General features: G+C 39.5%; 5 protein-coding genes across 5 annotated transcripts; 2 read left to right on the forward strand and 3 right to left on the reverse strand.

Moving 5' to 3' along the window:
* The first annotated feature begins 337 nt into the window (after positions 1-337).
* LOC103334164 (phospholipase A1-Igamma2, chloroplastic) lies at positions 338-3,296 on the forward strand. The gene is made up of 2 exons (XM_008237103.3): positions 338-1,775; positions 2,840-3,296. Exons 1-2 carry the CDS (start codon positions 487-489, stop codon positions 3,081-3,083), a joined length of 1,533 nt encoding a protein of 510 aa, XP_008235325.2. The 5' UTR covers positions 338-486; the 3' UTR covers positions 3,084-3,296.
* Positions 3,297-3,832: 536 nt separating this feature from the next.
* On the forward strand, positions 3,833-6,476 carry LOC103334163 (U3 small nucleolar RNA-associated protein 18 homolog). The gene is made up of 2 exons (XM_008237102.3): positions 3,833-3,974; positions 4,511-6,476. The coding sequence occupies exon 2, from the start codon at positions 4,539-4,541 to the stop codon at positions 6,231-6,233; it is 1,695 nt and encodes a 564-aa protein (XP_008235324.3). The 5' UTR covers positions 3,833-3,974; positions 4,511-4,538; the 3' UTR covers positions 6,234-6,476.
* Positions 6,477-6,705: 229 nt separating this feature from the next.
* GR (glutathione reductase) lies at positions 6,706-10,439 on the reverse strand. Its single transcript, XM_016795264.2, has 10 exons — positions 9,982-10,439; positions 9,593-9,818; positions 9,207-9,485; positions 8,956-9,132; positions 8,589-8,642; positions 8,295-8,443; positions 7,835-7,898; positions 7,586-7,756; positions 7,364-7,495; positions 6,706-7,177 (listed from the first exon to the last, which is right to left on the reverse strand). The coding sequence occupies exons 1-10, from the start codon at positions 10,353-10,355 to the stop codon at positions 7,136-7,138; spliced, it is 1,668 nt and encodes a 555-aa protein (XP_016650750.2). The 5' UTR covers positions 10,356-10,439; the 3' UTR covers positions 6,706-7,135.
* Positions 10,440-11,750: 1,311 nt separating this feature from the next.
* PSBW (photosystem II reaction center W) lies at positions 11,751-12,653 on the reverse strand. Its single transcript, XM_008237101.3, has 2 exons — positions 12,446-12,653; positions 11,751-12,230 (listed from the first exon to the last, which is right to left on the reverse strand). Exons 1-2 carry the CDS (start codon positions 12,540-12,542, stop codon positions 11,926-11,928), a joined length of 402 nt encoding a protein of 133 aa, XP_008235323.1. The 5' UTR covers positions 12,543-12,653; the 3' UTR covers positions 11,751-11,925.
* A 303-nt stretch (positions 12,654-12,956) lies between these two features.
* On the reverse strand, positions 12,957-17,092 carry LOC103334161 (putative galacturonosyltransferase 6). The gene is made up of 9 exons (XM_008237099.2): positions 16,661-17,092; positions 16,526-16,560; positions 16,214-16,252; positions 15,957-16,110; positions 15,787-15,860; positions 15,109-15,425; positions 14,512-14,869; positions 13,765-14,283; positions 12,957-13,573 (listed from the first exon to the last, which is right to left on the reverse strand). The coding sequence occupies exons 1-9, from the start codon at positions 16,770-16,772 to the stop codon at positions 13,298-13,300; spliced, it is 1,884 nt and encodes a 627-aa protein (XP_008235321.2). The 5' UTR covers positions 16,773-17,092; the 3' UTR covers positions 12,957-13,297.
* Between the last annotated feature and the right edge of the window lie 263 nt (positions 17,093-17,355).

Consider the following 17,355-nt stretch of genomic DNA (forward strand, 5'->3'; position numbering starts at 1 on the left):
TCTCTCTCTATAATTTAAATTAAATTAATATAGGATATCACTTTTATATATATAAAGTAACGAAAGTGAAAATGGCATGAGAATATCAAATAAGGCCCATAAATTAATAAGAAAAAATATATTGGACACACAATTTCCTTATTTCTTGTTGTGTGCCATATAATATTGGCATGTTATGTCAAATGTACTTTAGGCAAGTCGCGGCAAGCTATACCCTACTGTTAATCCCGCGAAAGCTTTCTCGAAGACTGACAGATGGTCAACGTGGGCTTCCATGACCAATGAGGACCTCGTGTACCACATGGAAGTAAAGTATTCAGAAAAATACGTACTTGTTGACTATATACAAAATATAAAAGGAACTAGCTCTGTGCCAGCAAGCAATTTCTCCAACTTAAATATGACCACTTTATTTAGATCGCTCTCTCTCTCTCTCTTCTTCATTCAACGTTAAATTGCTCACCACCTGTTTGTTATTCGTCCACAATGGCCATTCCCATATACAGCACTCTCCTCCCCTTCCCAAAACTCACCGTTTCGAGCAGAAAATCCCATCCCTTCGCAGGCTCAAACCCATCAAACCTCACCATCCCAACAACCTCCACCGTCTGCGCCAAGGCGCTCCACTCAAAAACCAGCGACTCCTTGACCTCCATAATCACCGAGCTCGAAAAAGAAAGTCTCAACAAGGACGATCAGAATCAACGACAAGAAGATATTAACACTACCCACGACGAGCGCCGTCTATCCAACGTATGGCGGGAGCTCCACGGCCAAGACGACTGGGTCGGGTTACTCGACCCGATGGACCCGCTTCTGCGATCCGAGCTCATCCGCTACGGCGAAATGGCCCAGGCCTGCTACGACGCCTTCGACTTCGACCCCTTCTCCAAGTACTGCGGCAGCTGCCGCTTCGTCCCCCGCAGCTTCTTCCCGTCTCTGGGCATGGCCCACCTCGGCTACCGCGTGTCACGCTACCTCTTCGCCACGTCAAACATCAACCTCCCCAACTTCTTCAAGAAGTCGCGCTGGCCAAAAGTCTGGAGCAAAAACGCCAACTGGATCGGATACGTCGCCGTTTCGGACGACGAAACGACAGCCCGTTTAGGCCGGCGCGACATCAGCATCGCGTGGCGGGGCACCGTGACCCGGCTCGAGTGGATCGTGGACTTAATGGACTTTTTAAAGCCCGTTTCCGGGAATAAGATCCCCTGCCCTGATCCGACCGTCAAAGTCGAATCCGGGTTTCTGGATCTTTACACCGATAAAGACGTGACGTGCCGATATTCTACGTTTTCGGCGAGGGAACAGATTTTAACGGAGATCAAGCGATTGGTGGAGATGTATACCGGCGAGGAATTGAGCATTACGATCACCGGGCACAGCCTCGGGAGCGCGCTGGCGATTTTGAGCGCGTACGATATAACGGAAACGGGTTTGAACGTGACGGCGGACGGTCAGGTCGTGCCCGTATCCGTTTTATCGTTCTCGGGACCTCGGGTCGGGAACGTGCGGTTTAAGGAGCGGCTTGAGTCGCTGGGGGTGAAGGTGTTGAGGGTTGTGAACGTTCATGACGTGGTGCCTAAATCGCCTGGGCTGTTCTTTAACGAACATGTGGCGCCACGGCTGATGAAGTTGGCGGAGGGCTTGCCGTGGAGCTACTCGCATGTCGGGGTCCAGCTTGAGTTGGATCATAAAAACTCACCGTTTTTGAAGCAGACGAGTGATCCTGTTTGTGCGCATAATTTGGAGGCTCACTTGCATTTGCTTGACGGGTTAGTATTATTTGATTAACGACGTGATTAGTAAATCTTATTGATTTTGTTGGGTCTTAAGATCAATTTTAATTGTGGACATGAATCACGTCAGTTGTTTAAGATGGTATGTCCGCCTCTTTGCAATCGAGTTCGATCTTTCTCCTCATTCATTAAAGTAGTTTACAATATCACTTCATCAAAGAAAAAAAACTAATTTTATTTAGTTGTATTGCAATAAAAACAAGAAGAATGATATTGTTGGTGAGTTTTTACTTACTTAGGATTTTGATTTAAGATAAAAACAAAAATAAATAGGAGCATGTGACACCTCTATGCATTATTCAGTTGGTAGAGATATCTTTTGCAGATCACGATGACTTGGCTGCGCTTGGGAGCCAATTTAAAAATAATTGATAAGATCATGGTCCCCATGCATCTCAATTGAATTATTGTTTGTAAGCATAGTTGTAAGTAAAATAATAAATATTTCAGTGGTACTCATGAAAGAGACATACAATAATTATGCATGGTTTGGCTATAAGCTTATCTCACAAGCAATTTGATGCTTTTCTAGACCGTACTTTATTATATTCTATATCCGAGTTGTTGGATTAGGTGGACTTGATAAATGTATGTAGTACTGTAATTTTTAATGCCATTGACAAAACAGAACAAGCTCCCTTATATCTTACTAATTTCGTGTCATTATGGATTTCGATATATTTGTTAAAATGGATATCGATATATTCTCGATATTTTGTTGATCTGGACATGAATACGGACACGTCGATTTGGAGAAATTTGATTTTTCCACCATGTGAATATCATAGCTCTTCTATTTTGACTGTGTGTAGTGTAGACATAGAAATTGTAGTGAATAATCCTGTTTACACCGACCGTGTCTTCCTGTCTTCGAAGACATTAGTAGAGACATTAAAAAAACAAAACAATTATCATATTGTTATCAAAATTCAGACGTAACTGAATTAGAATTACATATTTTATTTATTATTTGATGCATGCGAAAATATATAGTAACGAGAATAATTAAACTAATTAACTGTCTGTTTGACGAAACGCAGATACCATGGGAAAGGGCATAGATTTGTGCTAGCGAGTGGAAGAGACCCAGCATTGGTGAACAAAGCCTCTGATTTCTTGAAAGATCATTACTTGGTTCCACCTTACTGGAGGCAAGACGAGAACAAGGGCATGGTGAGGAGCAAGGATGGCCGTTGGATCCAGCCCGAACGCCCGAAACTCGATGATCACCCTGAAGACATACACCACCATCTCAAACAATTAGGCCTTGCCTCCGATCATTAGTTACTAACCACAAGAAGATAAAAATAAAAATAAAAGCTTCAACTGTATAATATAACGTGGGGTTCTTACTTGTTAGTTATAGAAAACATTAGTTTCTGGGATTTTTATGGTTAAAATATATAATGACTGTAAGGAGATGATCAGTGACTAGTGTTGCATATAGTATTTTCTGCATATATATATATATATATATATGAAGATTGTTAGGCTTTAGTAATTAGTGGGTTACTTCTTGTTAGTTAATTTAGTACCTTAATGTTGATCGTTGGGAAAATGTAATAAAACCTATGGTGCTGTCACGATGCACGAAAGAATTAACTACTAGTCTAGTTGTATTTCTCTTGGAAATATTTAGGTGAGTTTTAAGTTTGAATCCCCTATTTCGGTCAATAAAGAAGACGAGTTTGAAGTTTCACATTCCTATTGATAAAAAAGAAAAGACCAATGAGTTTATCAGCTTGCATCCGAGTTTCATCTATCTCATCGTACATTAGAATTGTTTAAAATATCGACTTATATTAAAAACAGAAAATTATTGGGTTGTTAATTAGGTTTCCAGCCCAATAAATTGAAAAGGGAAAGCTACACCAGCAAAAGCCCAAATCCGTTCAAGCTCAAAATTAACAACACCCGCCCTTCACCACGTGAAACGACACCGCTTTTGTCGACAAGAAAATTAGTAGTGATGAATGATGATGATGAAAAGTTTGACTATTTGACCAAAAGACATGTGTTTGGAGCTTCTGTATAAACGACCTCGTTTTATGTTATAACCGCATCAAACACAAACAACCTTCGTGTCTCTTTGAAAGCTAGCTCTGGTCCGCTGTTTGTTTTCTGCCGTTCCGCGCCGCCGAAACTCATCGTCCTTCAAAAGACCTCATCTTTGCAGTAAGTTGTTTTTCGTTTTGGGTTTCTATCTTTGGTTCTGTTTTATGGCTGAAATCGAAATTATATTTGTCGTTTGATTCTCGAACTCTGTTTGTGTGTGTTTTGTTCTGGACTGTTAACTTGTTTTGAGCTCATATGCTTGGAACTTCAGGCATTGATTTTTTATGTTAATAACAGAGCTTCAACAGTTATGATTATCAGAAATTTGTTGTTTGGGAGTTGTTATGGTCAGTGTTCGAAAAATGGGCCTAGGCGGCGCCTAGACGCTAGGCGGGAAGACACCGCTACGATTTACCCCTAATCGTTAGGAGTAGGCGCCTAGGCGGGTCGGGACTTTTTCTTAAAGAATTATTGTTTTCCCTGACTTTAAAGAAAACCTACCTCACGGTGTCGCCTCCTTAAAGCCCAAAATTTGTTGGTCACTCAAAGTTAGAATTATTGCCCGAGTATATGTTTAGTTTTCTACGTAATTTCGAAAACCATTTTGGCTGTGACTGTTGTATGGGACCTCAGTTTCACTTGTTTTGATTTTGCAGAAGCAGATAGGCATTGTTCTTGTAAAAGATGAGTTTAATATCACAGAATGTTCCTTCGGCTTTTAAAGCCAACAAGACTAAAAGGGATGATGTTGATGAGCCTTCATTTCTGCAAGGGAATGATGACAACGGAAATGGAAAACAATCTAACTTAGATATTATGAAAACGAAGAAGCGAAAGAAAGCACACAAGGAAGAGGATGAGAAGGTGGCTATTGAGCAAGAGAAGGAAATGAAGAAGCTGGAAAACTTTTTGTTTGGAGCCATTTATTCCCCACTAGAGTTTGGAAAGGAGGATGAGGAAGAAGTTGGAGATGCAGTGGATAAAGGTTCTTCTTTATTCTTTGTGGACCGTTCAGCCAATAGTGTGCTCTCGGTGCATGAAGAGGATGGAGAGTTATCGGAAGAGGAAACTAGGCAAAGGAAACCTGTCTGGGTGGATGAGGAAGAGGAAAAGACCAATATAAATATTGCTAAAGTTAACAGATTAAGGAAGCTGAGGAAGGAGGAGGATGAGAGTTTGATTTCTGGTTCAGATTATGTCTCAAGATTGAGGGCTCAGCATGCTAAGCTGAACCCTGGGACAGAATGGGCTCAGCTTGGTCCACAGTTGAGGAACAGTAGATATTCTGATGATGAATCATCAGATGATGAAAATGGGGTAGCAGTGGCCCGTGGCTACAAGGGTGTAGATGCTGTTGATGATCTCCTTCGAACAAATGAGGATCTTGTTGTGAAGAGCAGTGCAAAATTGTTGCCTGGACTTCTTGAATATTCGGTACTTGTACATGCGAATGCAGAGGAACCTTCTAAAGGACCAATAAATTCAGTGCAGTTTCATAGAAATGGGCAGTTGCTTCTTACTGCTGGATTGGATCGAAGGCTTAAGTTTTTTCAGATTGATGGCAAGCGCAATACTAAAATAGAAAGCATCTTTCTTGATGACTGCCCCGTTCGGAAGGCGTCCTTTTTGCCTGATGGCTCTCAGGTTATTATAGCTGGAAGGAGGAACTTCTTTTACAGCTTTGACTTGGTGAAGGCAAAAGTTGATAAAATAGGTCCCTTGGTTGGTCGAGAGGAGAAAAGCTTGGAAGTTTTTGAGGTTTCCCCTGACTCTAGTACAATTGCCTTTGTGGGAAATGAAGGTTATATCTTGTTGGTTTCGTCTAAAACAAAAGAATTGATTGGGACATTAAAGATGAATGGAACTGTTCGTTCTTTAGCTTTTGCCGATGATGGGAAGCAATTGTTGAGCTCTGGTGGAGATGGACATGTTTACCACTGGGATCTCAGAACAGGGGCTTGCCTCCATAAGGCTGTTGATGAAGGTTGTATAAATGGTACATCTCTTTGTACATCTCCAAATGGAGCATTGTTTGCTGCTGGTTCAGGCAGTGGGATTGTCAATATTTACAACAGTGAGGAGTTTTTGGGTGGCAAGAGAAAACCCATCAAGACCATCGAGAATCTTACGACCAAAGTAGATTTTCTGAAGTTCAACAGCGATGCTCAAATATTGGCTATTTGTTCAAGCATGAAGAAGAACAGCTTAAAGTTGATACATGTTCCATCATTTACTGTTTTCTCGAACTGGCCTCCGCAGAAGAAGGCCCTTCACTATCCCCGCTGCTTGGATTTTAGCCCTGGTGGAAGTTTCATGGCTGTAGGAAATGCTGCTGGAAAAGTGTTATTGTACAAGTTGCACCATTACCATCATGCATAGAACGAATGTTTGAGAGGACAAATATCTGATCAGTGTGTTCTTATCTTCCTCACATCATATCAGAAGAGTTTCAATCGTATTTTCCTCTGTTTTGAACGATGGTTTATAAATGCTATGATGGCTTTTCGCTGCAGAAAAATTCAGCAGTTTTTGACCTTTTTTAAGAGTTGTTGAAAGAACGTATTACACCATGTTTTAAGTGGAAATTATTAGTGTCATTTCTGTGCTGTTTCTTTCTCTTCATCTTCTAATGCTATCTTTTACCAATGGCGTTATTTACTTCTTATTATGGTATTTGTTGAAGAAAGTTGGTATCATTTACAACTCGCGTATCAAGAGGTGCACGGTTTGGAGTCTGTAATTGTTTAAGCTGCAAGTCTACAACCTGTTACCAAATTAACTTAATTTAGGTTTAGTAGTTATAATTTGGATAGTTGTAGCCTTTAAGGCATATGAATCAAAAAAATTCCTGTAAAAAAAAAAAACTCATTTATTTAGTGATAAAAATCAGAAATCTATACACATTTATTTGAACATCGTGCTCTGTTATAGTGTATATATAATATGTTGTACAGAGAAGCTCAAGGAAAGCAAATACGCATTTATCCATCGGTGTTAACGTCAAAAATATGTCGAAGTGGAGCCAGAGCATAGCTCATACAGCAACTCAACTGCAATTACTGAAGCAGAAACCTACTCTACCTAATTATAGTAAAAGGACTTTTGACGACCTGCTTTTGCTCAAGTTCCTCGCTGGCCTCGAGAGGAGACTTGCACCATCCATGCTCTCCAGAACCTCAACTCTTCTATGTCAGATGCTGCGTTTTCCAGCACCTGTTTCAAAAGGATTTTCATGTACAAACTTCAGGAGCCATGTCGTGCAGCAGATTGGTCAACCACGATCAAACACCAGCGGCAGCCTTAACATCAGAATCTGTCTTCCCCTGGAACAGGTTCATTGAAAAAGAAAAAATGATAAGTAATCCACACACTACTCAGTTCATAAGTAGCAAAGATGTAGGTGGACTGCAAGCCATACTAGTTAAAAGTTTTCTGTACTTCTTGAGCTGTAAGAGGTCAGGGAATCTCTTACAAACTTAAAAGGTCAGAGAGCTCGCTACACAACAAACCTGAGATGGTTTCCGAATCTTCCGAGTGGGAGTCCTCATTGTGACGAACTCTTCAGCGGCTGTTGGGTGAATACCAATTGTGGCATCTAAGTCTGCCTTTGTCAAGCCAGCTTTCACAACAACTGCAAATCCCTGGAATTTAACACAAGTACCACCATCTCAGTTCCAGAAATTAAAATCTTCATTTGAAAAGGCAAACAAATAAAGGGAAAAGACATTAACCTGCACAATTTCTGCGGAATCTTCCCCACACATGTGCAACCCCAGAACTTTGTTTGTCTTTGCACAGACTAAAAGTTTCATGAACACTCGATCTGGCAACCCTGAGAGAGTAGCCTTTAAAGGCCTGAAGTTTGACGTGTAGATATCAACATCACCATATTGTTCGATAGCCTGCAAAAGTAACCGCAACGTTCAGACAAGAAGCCATTTTCTATCTATTGCAGATATACAATATAATTTTTTTCTCACCTGTTCTTCAGTAAGACCAACTTGCCCAATTGGTGGCTGGGAAAACACAGCAGAAGGAACAGCTCTACTCAAAACAAGAAAGTAATCAGCAGAAACATAAAAACATAATTCACTCAACATTAAGTGAAAAATGCTAATTTGCTAAAAGATATACACTAGAAAGATCGTTTCACACTATTATGCATATTTTTGCAAATGTATCATGGATTGTATATAGCATCAATACAGCACTCAACTGTTATGCATTCCTCACAAGTCACAACAAGAAAGGAAAAAAATTGCATGATGAGATATAGAATGATAAATCTAAAATTTGAAAGTAATCATACTCGTTACGTAATGCTCATCCTAAATCCTTTTATGAAGGGCCTACTCTGCTTGCATAGATATTTATAGAGCACCTCCAGAATTAATAACATCTCCAAGTCTTATCAGCTGGCTAACAAGCTAGCTAGGATACCTGTAATCAGGTTTTGTTGGCTCATTCAGAAAAAGTGTTTTGGATAATGCCCCTCCCTCCATCAAAGCAACTGGAGTCAGGTTCACTCTGTCTGTAACATCTCCTACAGCCCAGATTGAAGGAACTGATGTACGAGAAAATTCATCAACCTGAGAAACAAAACCATCTCAAAAGCATTCAGAACTCTGTATTAATTGCCCAGTTTTTTTTTTTGTGGTCATTTTTCCATGAAAGCATCTAACAAAGAAAAGCAGAACTGAAACAAGCAAACTTAAACGTATCGAGGAACACTACCTCTATTGCTCCAGTCTTGGTCAGTTTTACGCCTACTTCCTCCAATCCTAAATTCTGAAATGCAGCACAAGACTGAATTACATAACCCATTATTGATACATCAATGTTATTGAATTTACAGTATTCATAGTAACTTTAATAGAACAGTGATTATGAATAGCACAGACTGGCATCTTCAATTTTGTCAACTTGCACTTGCAAAGAATCGCATCAAGGCAGGAAATCCTAATCAAATACTTTTAGACAACCTTCTTTCATTTGTCAGATGGTTACACCCATGCCTTGATGGGAACACTCTGAGACTTGTGCCAATGAACCTGAAGACCAGGGCGAAGCTAACCACAAGTAGAAAGTTCAAAGTTCAAACCTTTGTATTAGGTCTACGTCCTGTCGCAAACATAATGTGTGAAAACCCTTCATGTGTTCCTTTGTTAGTCTTCAGAGACAACGAACCATCAGCTGACTTAACGATAGCCTGAGGGGACTCCTCTGCATGGAACTCGATTCCTCGCAAAGACATATGTTCTTGAACAAAATCTCTAACCTGCAGGCATACAAAATCGCATGTTAGGCTAATGCGTCAACCAACCAATACAAGCATTATACATGGTTCCTCACCTCTTCATCAAAACCCCTCAAAACTTTCTTTTGCCTTATAAACACATGAACGTCACTCGTCAAACCATTGAAGATGCCAGCAAATTCCACGGCAATGTACCCACCACCAACTATTGCTATTTTCTTAGGCTTCGAAGGCAAATCAAGGGCAGCATCAGAATCTATTGCATATTCAATTCCGGGAATTTCAGGAATGAATGGTCGCCCCCCAACTGAAACTAGTATATGTCTCGCAGAATATAGCTTCCCATCTACATCAACCGTGTGTGGGTCCACTATCTGTATTATTGGTGAAAAAGACACAACATTTAGAATAACATTCAAAAATAGTTTTGCATACTTTACAAAGAAAGAGTTTTTCCCTTTCTTTCTTCTTCGCGCCATACCTTTCCACGACCTTCGATTAAAGCGACACCAGCATTTTTAAGAACATTTTTGTAAATCCCAGTGAGGCGTTGCAACTCAGCATTCTTATTAGCCATTAATGTGCTCCAATCATGCTTTGGCTCAGTTTCATATCTCCATCCAAACCCATTACTCTCTTCAAACTCATGAGCAAATTGTGACGCGTAAACCAGTAGTTTCTTGGGTACACATCCCCGAAGCACGCACCTTTAAATCCCCAAACACAAAAAAGAAAGGAGAAAAAATCACGCACAAACTCAAATAAAAGAAAAAAAGCAATAACATTTCACAAAGCCCAGAATTCTAAATCACTGAAAAAGCTGAACAATTGAACTCCCAAAGCCATTAACCCAAATTAGAAAAAACTTACGTGCCGCCGACGCCGCCAGCGGTATCGGAAGCGATGGTGGCGAAGGGGAGCTCGCAGATGGCAACCGAGGCCCCGAAATTCGCGGCAAAGCGGGAGGCGCGGACGCCGCCACTGCCGGCGCCGATGGTGAAGAGGTCGTAATCGTAGTGGCGGCCGGATTCGGCGCCATTTCCGGAATCGGCGCGAACGGAGAAGCCGCGGCGGCGGCTGTGGTGGTGGAGGGGAGAGATAGAGGTACGGTGGAGGTGGGAGAGAGAGGTTGGGGTTCTGCGCAGAGAGAGAAGGGTTGGGAGGTTTTTGGAGAAGAGTAGGTTTTGGAGTGTTGGGGAGGAAGAGAAGGAGGTGAGCTTAGGGGTAGAGAGAGAGGTGGCCATGACGGAGCTCCTCAGGCACCTCACAGCTTATTGGGTTTGATTGATAATATGGTACAAAGATAGCTTATGGGAATTATGCTTTGCCACTTGTTGGGTCATATAGTGTATAGTGTATAAGTATTTAGTTAATTATTAATTTAATGATTTTTTTTTTTAAAGATGGCAAGTTCAAATTCCTTTTCTCTTCATAATAAAGATATTAATCTCTTCTCTCGGGTCAATTTTGAAAAAGAAAGCACATCAGAGGGGTGTTAAATAAAAAATAAAAAAAATCAGATAATGACTTAGCTATGTTGGTTAGGACGGATGTGCTCCTCATTCTGTACCAAAGTTCGAATATCATTCTCGTAATTTAAATTAATTTAAAATAAATTATCGCTTTTATAAAAATAAAAATAAGTAGAGTTTGAATTTGTAACTTGTCACCAATAAAAATGCTACTGAAAAAATGTATGAACAAAAGATGAAACAAATAATGTGATCACCCAAGTCATGCTCCTGTACGGTTGACTAACCGTGTTAGCCCAAAGTTTAGCATGATCTGTTACAATATAATGAAACATTTGGTGCTCACACTCGTATTGAGATGTGAGAACAAAATATAAATTTTAAAGCTCGTTTTGTACAGGATAAAAACAAAAACTTTGTAACTGTCACAAATGGTTGATTTATGTAAGATATTGGAGAAAACTAAACTTGGTTAAACACGAATTAGTAGCGAGGAGGTTTGTTGAGACAAGTCTCAAAAAATAAATCGTGTTGAAAATAATAAGTTGATAAATCAACTATAACCCATATGTTTGGTAAAACCGTGTTGACGAAATTACAGAACTGATATACAAAGTAAAACTTAATAGGTGTTTTGATTATGCATATGTGAATGACTTATATAAAATGCTAAATATTTATGTATGATAAGATTATGATGAATTTTCTTGCATGCGTATGAATTGCCAATTGTAATAAACAGAGCGTTGTCATTGATCTACATACCGATGGATGATGAACAACTTTCTTACAAATTACATGAAATTCCATAAGTCTATGGTAGTAAAAAAGAGTATTAGTTTAGTTGTCTAATTATTCAATTACCAATTATTATAAATGATTTTTATGCAAGGCTTTTTCAATAAAATCTTTCACATTTAAATGTATTTTGTTCGGGTTCATGTATTCTAGTAAGTTAGTAACACCAAAAATTAAGAAATAAAACATGAATGATTGGAGGGATTCACTTCGTTTGAGGTTAAGTTCAAGTTTGCATGTGGTCCATGTTCTTTGGCCGGAAAACACTCAATGTACTCGATCAAAGTTTGCAACATAATCAAATTTGATCACATTGGCTTTCCAAAAGGAAAAAAAGAAAAGAAGAACAAAGTTAAATTAAGTTCATCATGAAGTTAAAGCATCAACTAAGCAGTGATATTTGAAGAAGAGACTGAACATAGTTGATAACAAGCAGACAAGTTTGATCCACAAAGGGATGGTTTACTACGAAACAGAAACAACAGCCAAACTCCTAGAACTAGAAATTTTTACATTCCTCCACAGAGGAACAATGGGGTTTGGCTCAGAGGGACAATCCTGACTCTTCATCCTCTTCCAGAGAGGAAGTGTAGATGAAGTAGAAGGTCCAGATGAGGCCAAACACACCAAAGAGGATCCAGCCAAGAATGTTGTTGCTCAAGCCAAAGGGAAGCCCTGTTCCTTCTGTGCTCAATCTGTCATCCACCAAAGCCATGGCTGGGCTTGACATGGTTGCAGCCATAGCTGCTGCAGCCAAAGATGCACCCTTGCCCATCTTTGAGTTGCTGCTCTCCTTCTTTCCCTCCATGGAACAACTCACTTTCCCCTTCCTTGCAAGTGATGGCAAAGCTGAAATAGAGTAGTAATATTCAATAACAATTAGGAAAAACAAATGTAAAATCAAAATACATAAAACCAAAATCAAAATCGCAAGTGCGGGGTTGGACTGGTTGGTCAAGACAGTGTGCCCGCACGAGTGCAGCTGAATTTGAACCACCTCTCCACTCTCTAGAACAGTTTAAAATATTGAAATCAAGTTTGAGAAGTGAACAAAACAATCTTACCCAACACAGTTGCGGGTGGAGCCCCAACAGATGGCTTGTGCACCAGACTTGCCCTGGTGATTGATGAGGTTGGAGTGCTAGCAGTAATGGTTGCCATTATCTTCAGCTTTGAAAGAGAATTGGTGGGAAACTTTAGAAGCTTATGGGCAATCTGCAATGGAACTGATTTTTATGACAGAAGTTGCAGTTTCATAGGGACTGTGAACAATTCACAGATTGATATTGATTGGGCTAAAGTATGCCCCGTGGACCACACAAGTTGGATAGATTTGCATTTGGCAGCCCCTCATTAGATATCCCCTATCGGCAACAACCCAACCATATTTTTCCACGTGTCACATAATCCACCAAAAAGTCCAATTATCACCAATTGAGATCATAAAAATGGCCGGAGATAAATCAATAAACAAGCGCTGTGGGTTCTCAGAAAAGAATTCAGACAATTGTCAATCTGGGCAAAATATGTGAAGTTGCAATCCAGGGCAAAACATCCACAAGTTTGTACACAGGGTTTATAACTTAAAAAGAATGCCAAATTGATTTCAAGTAACTCTGTCTATATCGAAAAATGCTTGTAGGAGTCTAGCTAAGGAGTTGAAACAAAGTATGTACATGAAATACAGACCCGCAGTACAAAATCCCCCAGGGACACTTATTGATTCCAATTATTCCTATATTTTGACTCTCGGATCCAAGAAGATTATGCCCAGAAAAATGTGGGAAAAAATTGAGCTCGACTTTACATTGAAGAATCGTTAAAGAAAGAATTGTGTGAACCAGTGCAGTTCCATCATCCTTGAGCAACTAATTGTGTGGTACAGGTCATCTTTATCCCACCATTTTAGTAGTGGACTACGCATGTATGTTGCACCGTTGCAGATGAGAGTCTTCATAGTTCACATATTTGCTCCAATAACCCTTGTGCCTCCCAATCCCAATATCCAACCATGGCTTCATAATTCCATCGTAGTGTATTACTGCCGCTCGATCAATGTCAGCACGAACCACACCAGACTCATAACCCAGCCCAAGGATATGCCATCGCCTGTCCAAAGCTACTGTCTTTTTATAGAAGGTGACCCAACCTAAGGGCAAACTCCCAGCCACCCACAATGGCCTCTTATTGCCCTGCAACAAATCACACAGCAAAACAAGCATTAAAATACGATTGCATAATAACATTCAAATATATGAAGTAGAGGTGCATGTACGGTGTACAGTGTACAGTGTACTGCATTTGGTAATGCCATGAATCAGATATCACCCTTCCAAATGTAAAAACCCGAAAAAGCAAATATAAGGCTTAAAGTCGTATGTACCAATTGCAAGTATTTATGGTAGACAGTAGTTAGATTCTGTCTCCTCCACTCTTGAAGATCAAACAAATTCATGCCAAATGCCCAAGTGCATGCATCGGCATGGAACTTCTTTGCTACAAATGGATCCGAGAAGTTGATAAATGCATCCATCCGATGGAAGGAAGTTTCACTTTTATGACAAGTCTCGACAGCTGCATTTACTTTCCCTTTCATATTGATACTCCATAATCTAGTTAGATCCTTTTGCACCACCACATCATGATCAAAGAGCACAATCTTATTCAATGTAGGAAAGATTTCGGGCAGATAGAATCGGAGGTGGTTGAGTTCAGAAGCATATCTAGGGTCACTGGAGTTTTGCCTTAACGCTGCATGGTACTTGGTAGACAACCAATCAAAACTCTCTATGCTCTGGACTTGGATTGTGGCTTTGCCAGGAGGATTTAATAAGAACCACATTGAGACTGCTGGAAAATTGAGTGAATCAGTCACCACATGAAAAACAATCTTCTCGGGTTCCTGCACATTATTATGCCACAATGGCAAAAAAAGGGTCATCAATCTTTCATGCAGAAAAGAAAAATGTCAACATTAGAGGAGTGGGATTAATTGCGATGGTTTCTGCTTAAGCGGAGTGAATAATTCTTTTAATTATTGATTGTAGCCCAAAATAAAAATCATGGGTATCGGAAAGCAAGCAAAAAAAAAAAAAAAGAACAGAACACTGAAACGTCTGACTCAAATTACCATGGCAGTGGAAACAGTGGAGTTCACAACCACTGTAGATGCCAGAACATTGTCAGAGAAGACAGCATAATGATAGAGCTCTGGATCATGCAACTTTTGTTGGTTAGGAAACTGCCTCTCCTTGGGATCCAGAGCAAAGTATTCTGCAGTCAGCTGCATAGAAAGACAATGAAGACCTTTCGGAGTTGTGCTTGCAGCAAGGTGAAAAAGATAAGAGACTTGCTTCTTCTGCGACCGAACTTGCTCTTCAGTGTTCTGAGTCATAGAACGGAGTTTTGTGGTCATCGAGGAGCAATCTGGGTAAGCACGGCTGGCTTTAGATAGTGAAGACTCCATGTTTCTCATTCTCTGCAAAGCACTGCAATTAAACAGTTTCAGAGAGTATTAATGTTTTGTGACTAAACAGGAGCTCAAAATGATGTTCCTTAGCCTAATTTTTTTTATACATATAACTGATCACACTCTTCATTTTAGTCATAATGGGTAGTAGCACTTTTACATTAATTTTTGTTTTCAACATCTTTTTTCTTTTTCTCTGTGGTGTGTTTAACATGGTTGGAAACTAATGGCAAGGGAAGAAATGGCAAATCTTTTTACCTCCTTGATAAATCTGAATCTTTGGTGGCTCCACTAATTGCTCGTTCCACCTCTTTAATTCGCAGTTTCAACTCCTTCACAAGATTCGACTTGCTGCCTGGTGGTGTAAAACTCAAGTATAGTTTAGCTCTAACCACTTGATCTTTCATCTCATTTATCCTCTCTGTCACTTTCCGCATATTTTGCAAATTCTGGTCGTGTGGAACTGCACGGTTAGGTTTTACATCTTTCAACTGTTTTATTTTCCCATCTATTACTTTCCGTGACTGAGAGTGTGCATTCTGATCTTGCTGGACTATTTCTTGGTTCAATTGTTTCTGTAACCAAAACCATATAAATTAATATACAGACTGCAGAAGGTAACAACATACTTTTAAATTCATCTACAAATTCATGTATGGCTGCCCAAGCTTGCATTCACCATGGTTTGATACAACATATCTAAAATTCAACCGTTGTATGAAAATTAGAAAAGAAAAATCTTGAAGAACTCCTGAACTTTATGCCAGACCAACTTTGGGGCTTTTAATACCTAAAATGCCAGAACTTGACCAAAAAAACTAGAAACTCCTATATCTATTTACAACGTTAAACTCCTATTATTGCAACAGCAAAAGAAATTCATTTTCACTTCATTTTTCTTATCTGGTGGTCATATAATAGATGGACAATGAATACCTTTTCCCCAGACATGGATGATATTTCTCTCTGCTGAAATTGATTATCTCCGTCTTGGTTCTCATATTTGGTTCCTGATATTTTCATGAAGCAGACCCAGAGTAAACAATGTGAGAAAGAAAGCAGCATAGAAAGAAACAGAATACAAACACCTGTGAATATACACCAACCATTTTCAGTTCTTTCTAGCATATCAGTAGTGTCTCCCACATTTCCAGATTCCTTAGCGTCGTGATTCTCTTTAAGAGTGTAACTAACAGTAGAAACCAAATCCTTATCTTCATATAGAACTTTTCTGGGTTCTTTCAAGCCTTCACTCGCTTCCTAAATCACAAAGCATATCCAAAATTAGAAGTGCAGAGTCTAAAACAGACTTCTGATAAAGTTTAGATTGAAACCCTATCAAGTCAAATTATACTTTACTTACCTGCTCAACACTAAGTTTCAAACCATCAGTCCTGTATTTCTGCACCAAGAAAACAAAACCACCTTCAAACTCTACTATAAACAGAATATCCACAATCCGATTGGTTGTCAACAAAAAAAAGTGTAGACAATTCCAGTCTTTAGTCTTGAAAATTCCGTAAGGAATTTTTCTAAGTTTGACTAAGCCTTGCGGCATCAAACAATATAGACCCTAGACATTGAAAAGTTTTTCATTTCTCTCCTTTCTCAGCAACCAAACATAACATGATAAATTACAAAACCGAAACTGAGATGAAAGATGAAAGATTCATACAATATTCGACAAATCCTCTATGAATTCCTTCCGCCCTGCATCAGTTCACAAACCACTCACTATCGATAATTGATCAAATCAAACAAACACATACATAAATTTAGTAATGAGTGCGTAAATCAAAATGCACATTACCAGTAGTTGAGAGATTTTTTAGCCTTTGGGAGACGAAGATGATGGGCGCGAAAACAGAGACGGAGAGCAGAGAGAGGATGAGGATCCTCTGGCATCGACGAAATAGCTTCATCAATGGCAGTTAGGGTTTCCACTCCTCCAACAGCACATTTCACAGATTTCTCAGATCACATAAAAGAATTCGATGCTTCAATTACAAGAAACAGCCGGAATAAAAAAAACAACGAAAGAAACAAGAAAAGAAGAGATAAAATAAAGCTAGGGTTTCAAACAGTCCATTTGGTACTTCGCGATTTTAGAGAGAGAGAAAGAGAGAGAGAGAAAGAGAGAGAGAGAGGGAGAGCGAGAGAGAGAGAGAGTGAATAGCTTGTTCGGCCATGTTCTTGTCTGCGAGGGAGGTGGTTTCTTTCTTTTTTTTCCCTTTTTCCTGTTTTGTTATTTTTTATTTTTTATTTAAATGAACTTTGGATTTTATTGTCTTTTTCCACAGTAGGTGATGTCGACAATGAATATAGATCGTCGATTAGTATGACCAATTAGTATGACCGTTACGTCTGACTCCGTTTATGTAACACGTGTACGACTGACACGACTGCTAGTCTAATATTTGAAGAGGACTGCCCCTGAAACTGATTACGCGTAATTTTCAGGTTAATAATTTGTTTGTGGAAATTTGGAAAAAATTAAATTCTCTT

The sequence above is a fragment of the Prunus mume genome, linkage group LG6 (genome assembly GCF_029339155.1).
Source record: "Prunus mume cultivar Tortuosa linkage group LG6, ASM2933915v1, whole genome shotgun sequence".
Classification (NCBI taxonomy): Eukaryota; Viridiplantae; Streptophyta; class Magnoliopsida; order Rosales; family Rosaceae; genus Prunus; species Prunus mume.

Coding starts and splice junctions, on each gene's coding strand:
- LOC103334164 (XM_008237103.3), top strand. CDS start 487: ATGGCCATTCCCATATACAGCACTCTCCTCCCCTTCCCAAAACTCACC. Junction 1,776..2,839: donor CACTTGCATTTGCTTGACGG/GTTAGTATTATT, acceptor GACGAAACGCAG/ATACCATGGGAAAGGGCATA.
- LOC103334161 (XM_008237099.2), bottom strand. CDS start 16,772: ATGAAGCTATTTCGTCGATGCCAGAGGATCCTCATCCTCTCTCTGCTC. Junction 16,561..16,660: donor AAAAAATCTCTCAACTACTG/GTAATGTGCATT, acceptor GAACTGATGCAG/GGCGGAAGGAATTCATAGAG. Junction 15,426..15,786: donor CATCCATGTCTGGGGAAAAG/GTATTCATTGTC, acceptor TTTTGGTTACAG/AAACAATTGAACCAAGAAAT.
- GR (XM_016795264.2), bottom strand. CDS start 10,355: ATGGCCACCTCTCTCTCTACCCCTAAGCTCACCTCCTTCTCTTCCTCC. Junction 7,757..7,834: donor TTGGTCTTACTGAAGAACAG/GTGAGAAAAAAA, acceptor TTACTTTTGCAG/GCTATCGAACAATATGGTGA. Junction 7,178..7,363: donor AGATTCGGAAACCATCTCAG/GTTTGTTGTGTA, acceptor AACCTGTTCCAG/GGGAAGACAGATTCTGATGT.
- LOC103334163 (XM_008237102.3), top strand. CDS start 4,539: ATGAGTTTAATATCACAGAATGTTCCTTCGGCTTTTAAAGCCAACAAG.
- PSBW (XM_008237101.3), bottom strand. CDS start 12,542: ATGGCAACCATTACTGCTAGCACTCCAACCTCATCAATCACCAGGGCA. Junction 12,231..12,445: donor TCCACCCGCAACTGTGTTGG/GTAAGATTGTTT, acceptor ACTCTATTTCAG/CTTTGCCATCACTTGCAAGG.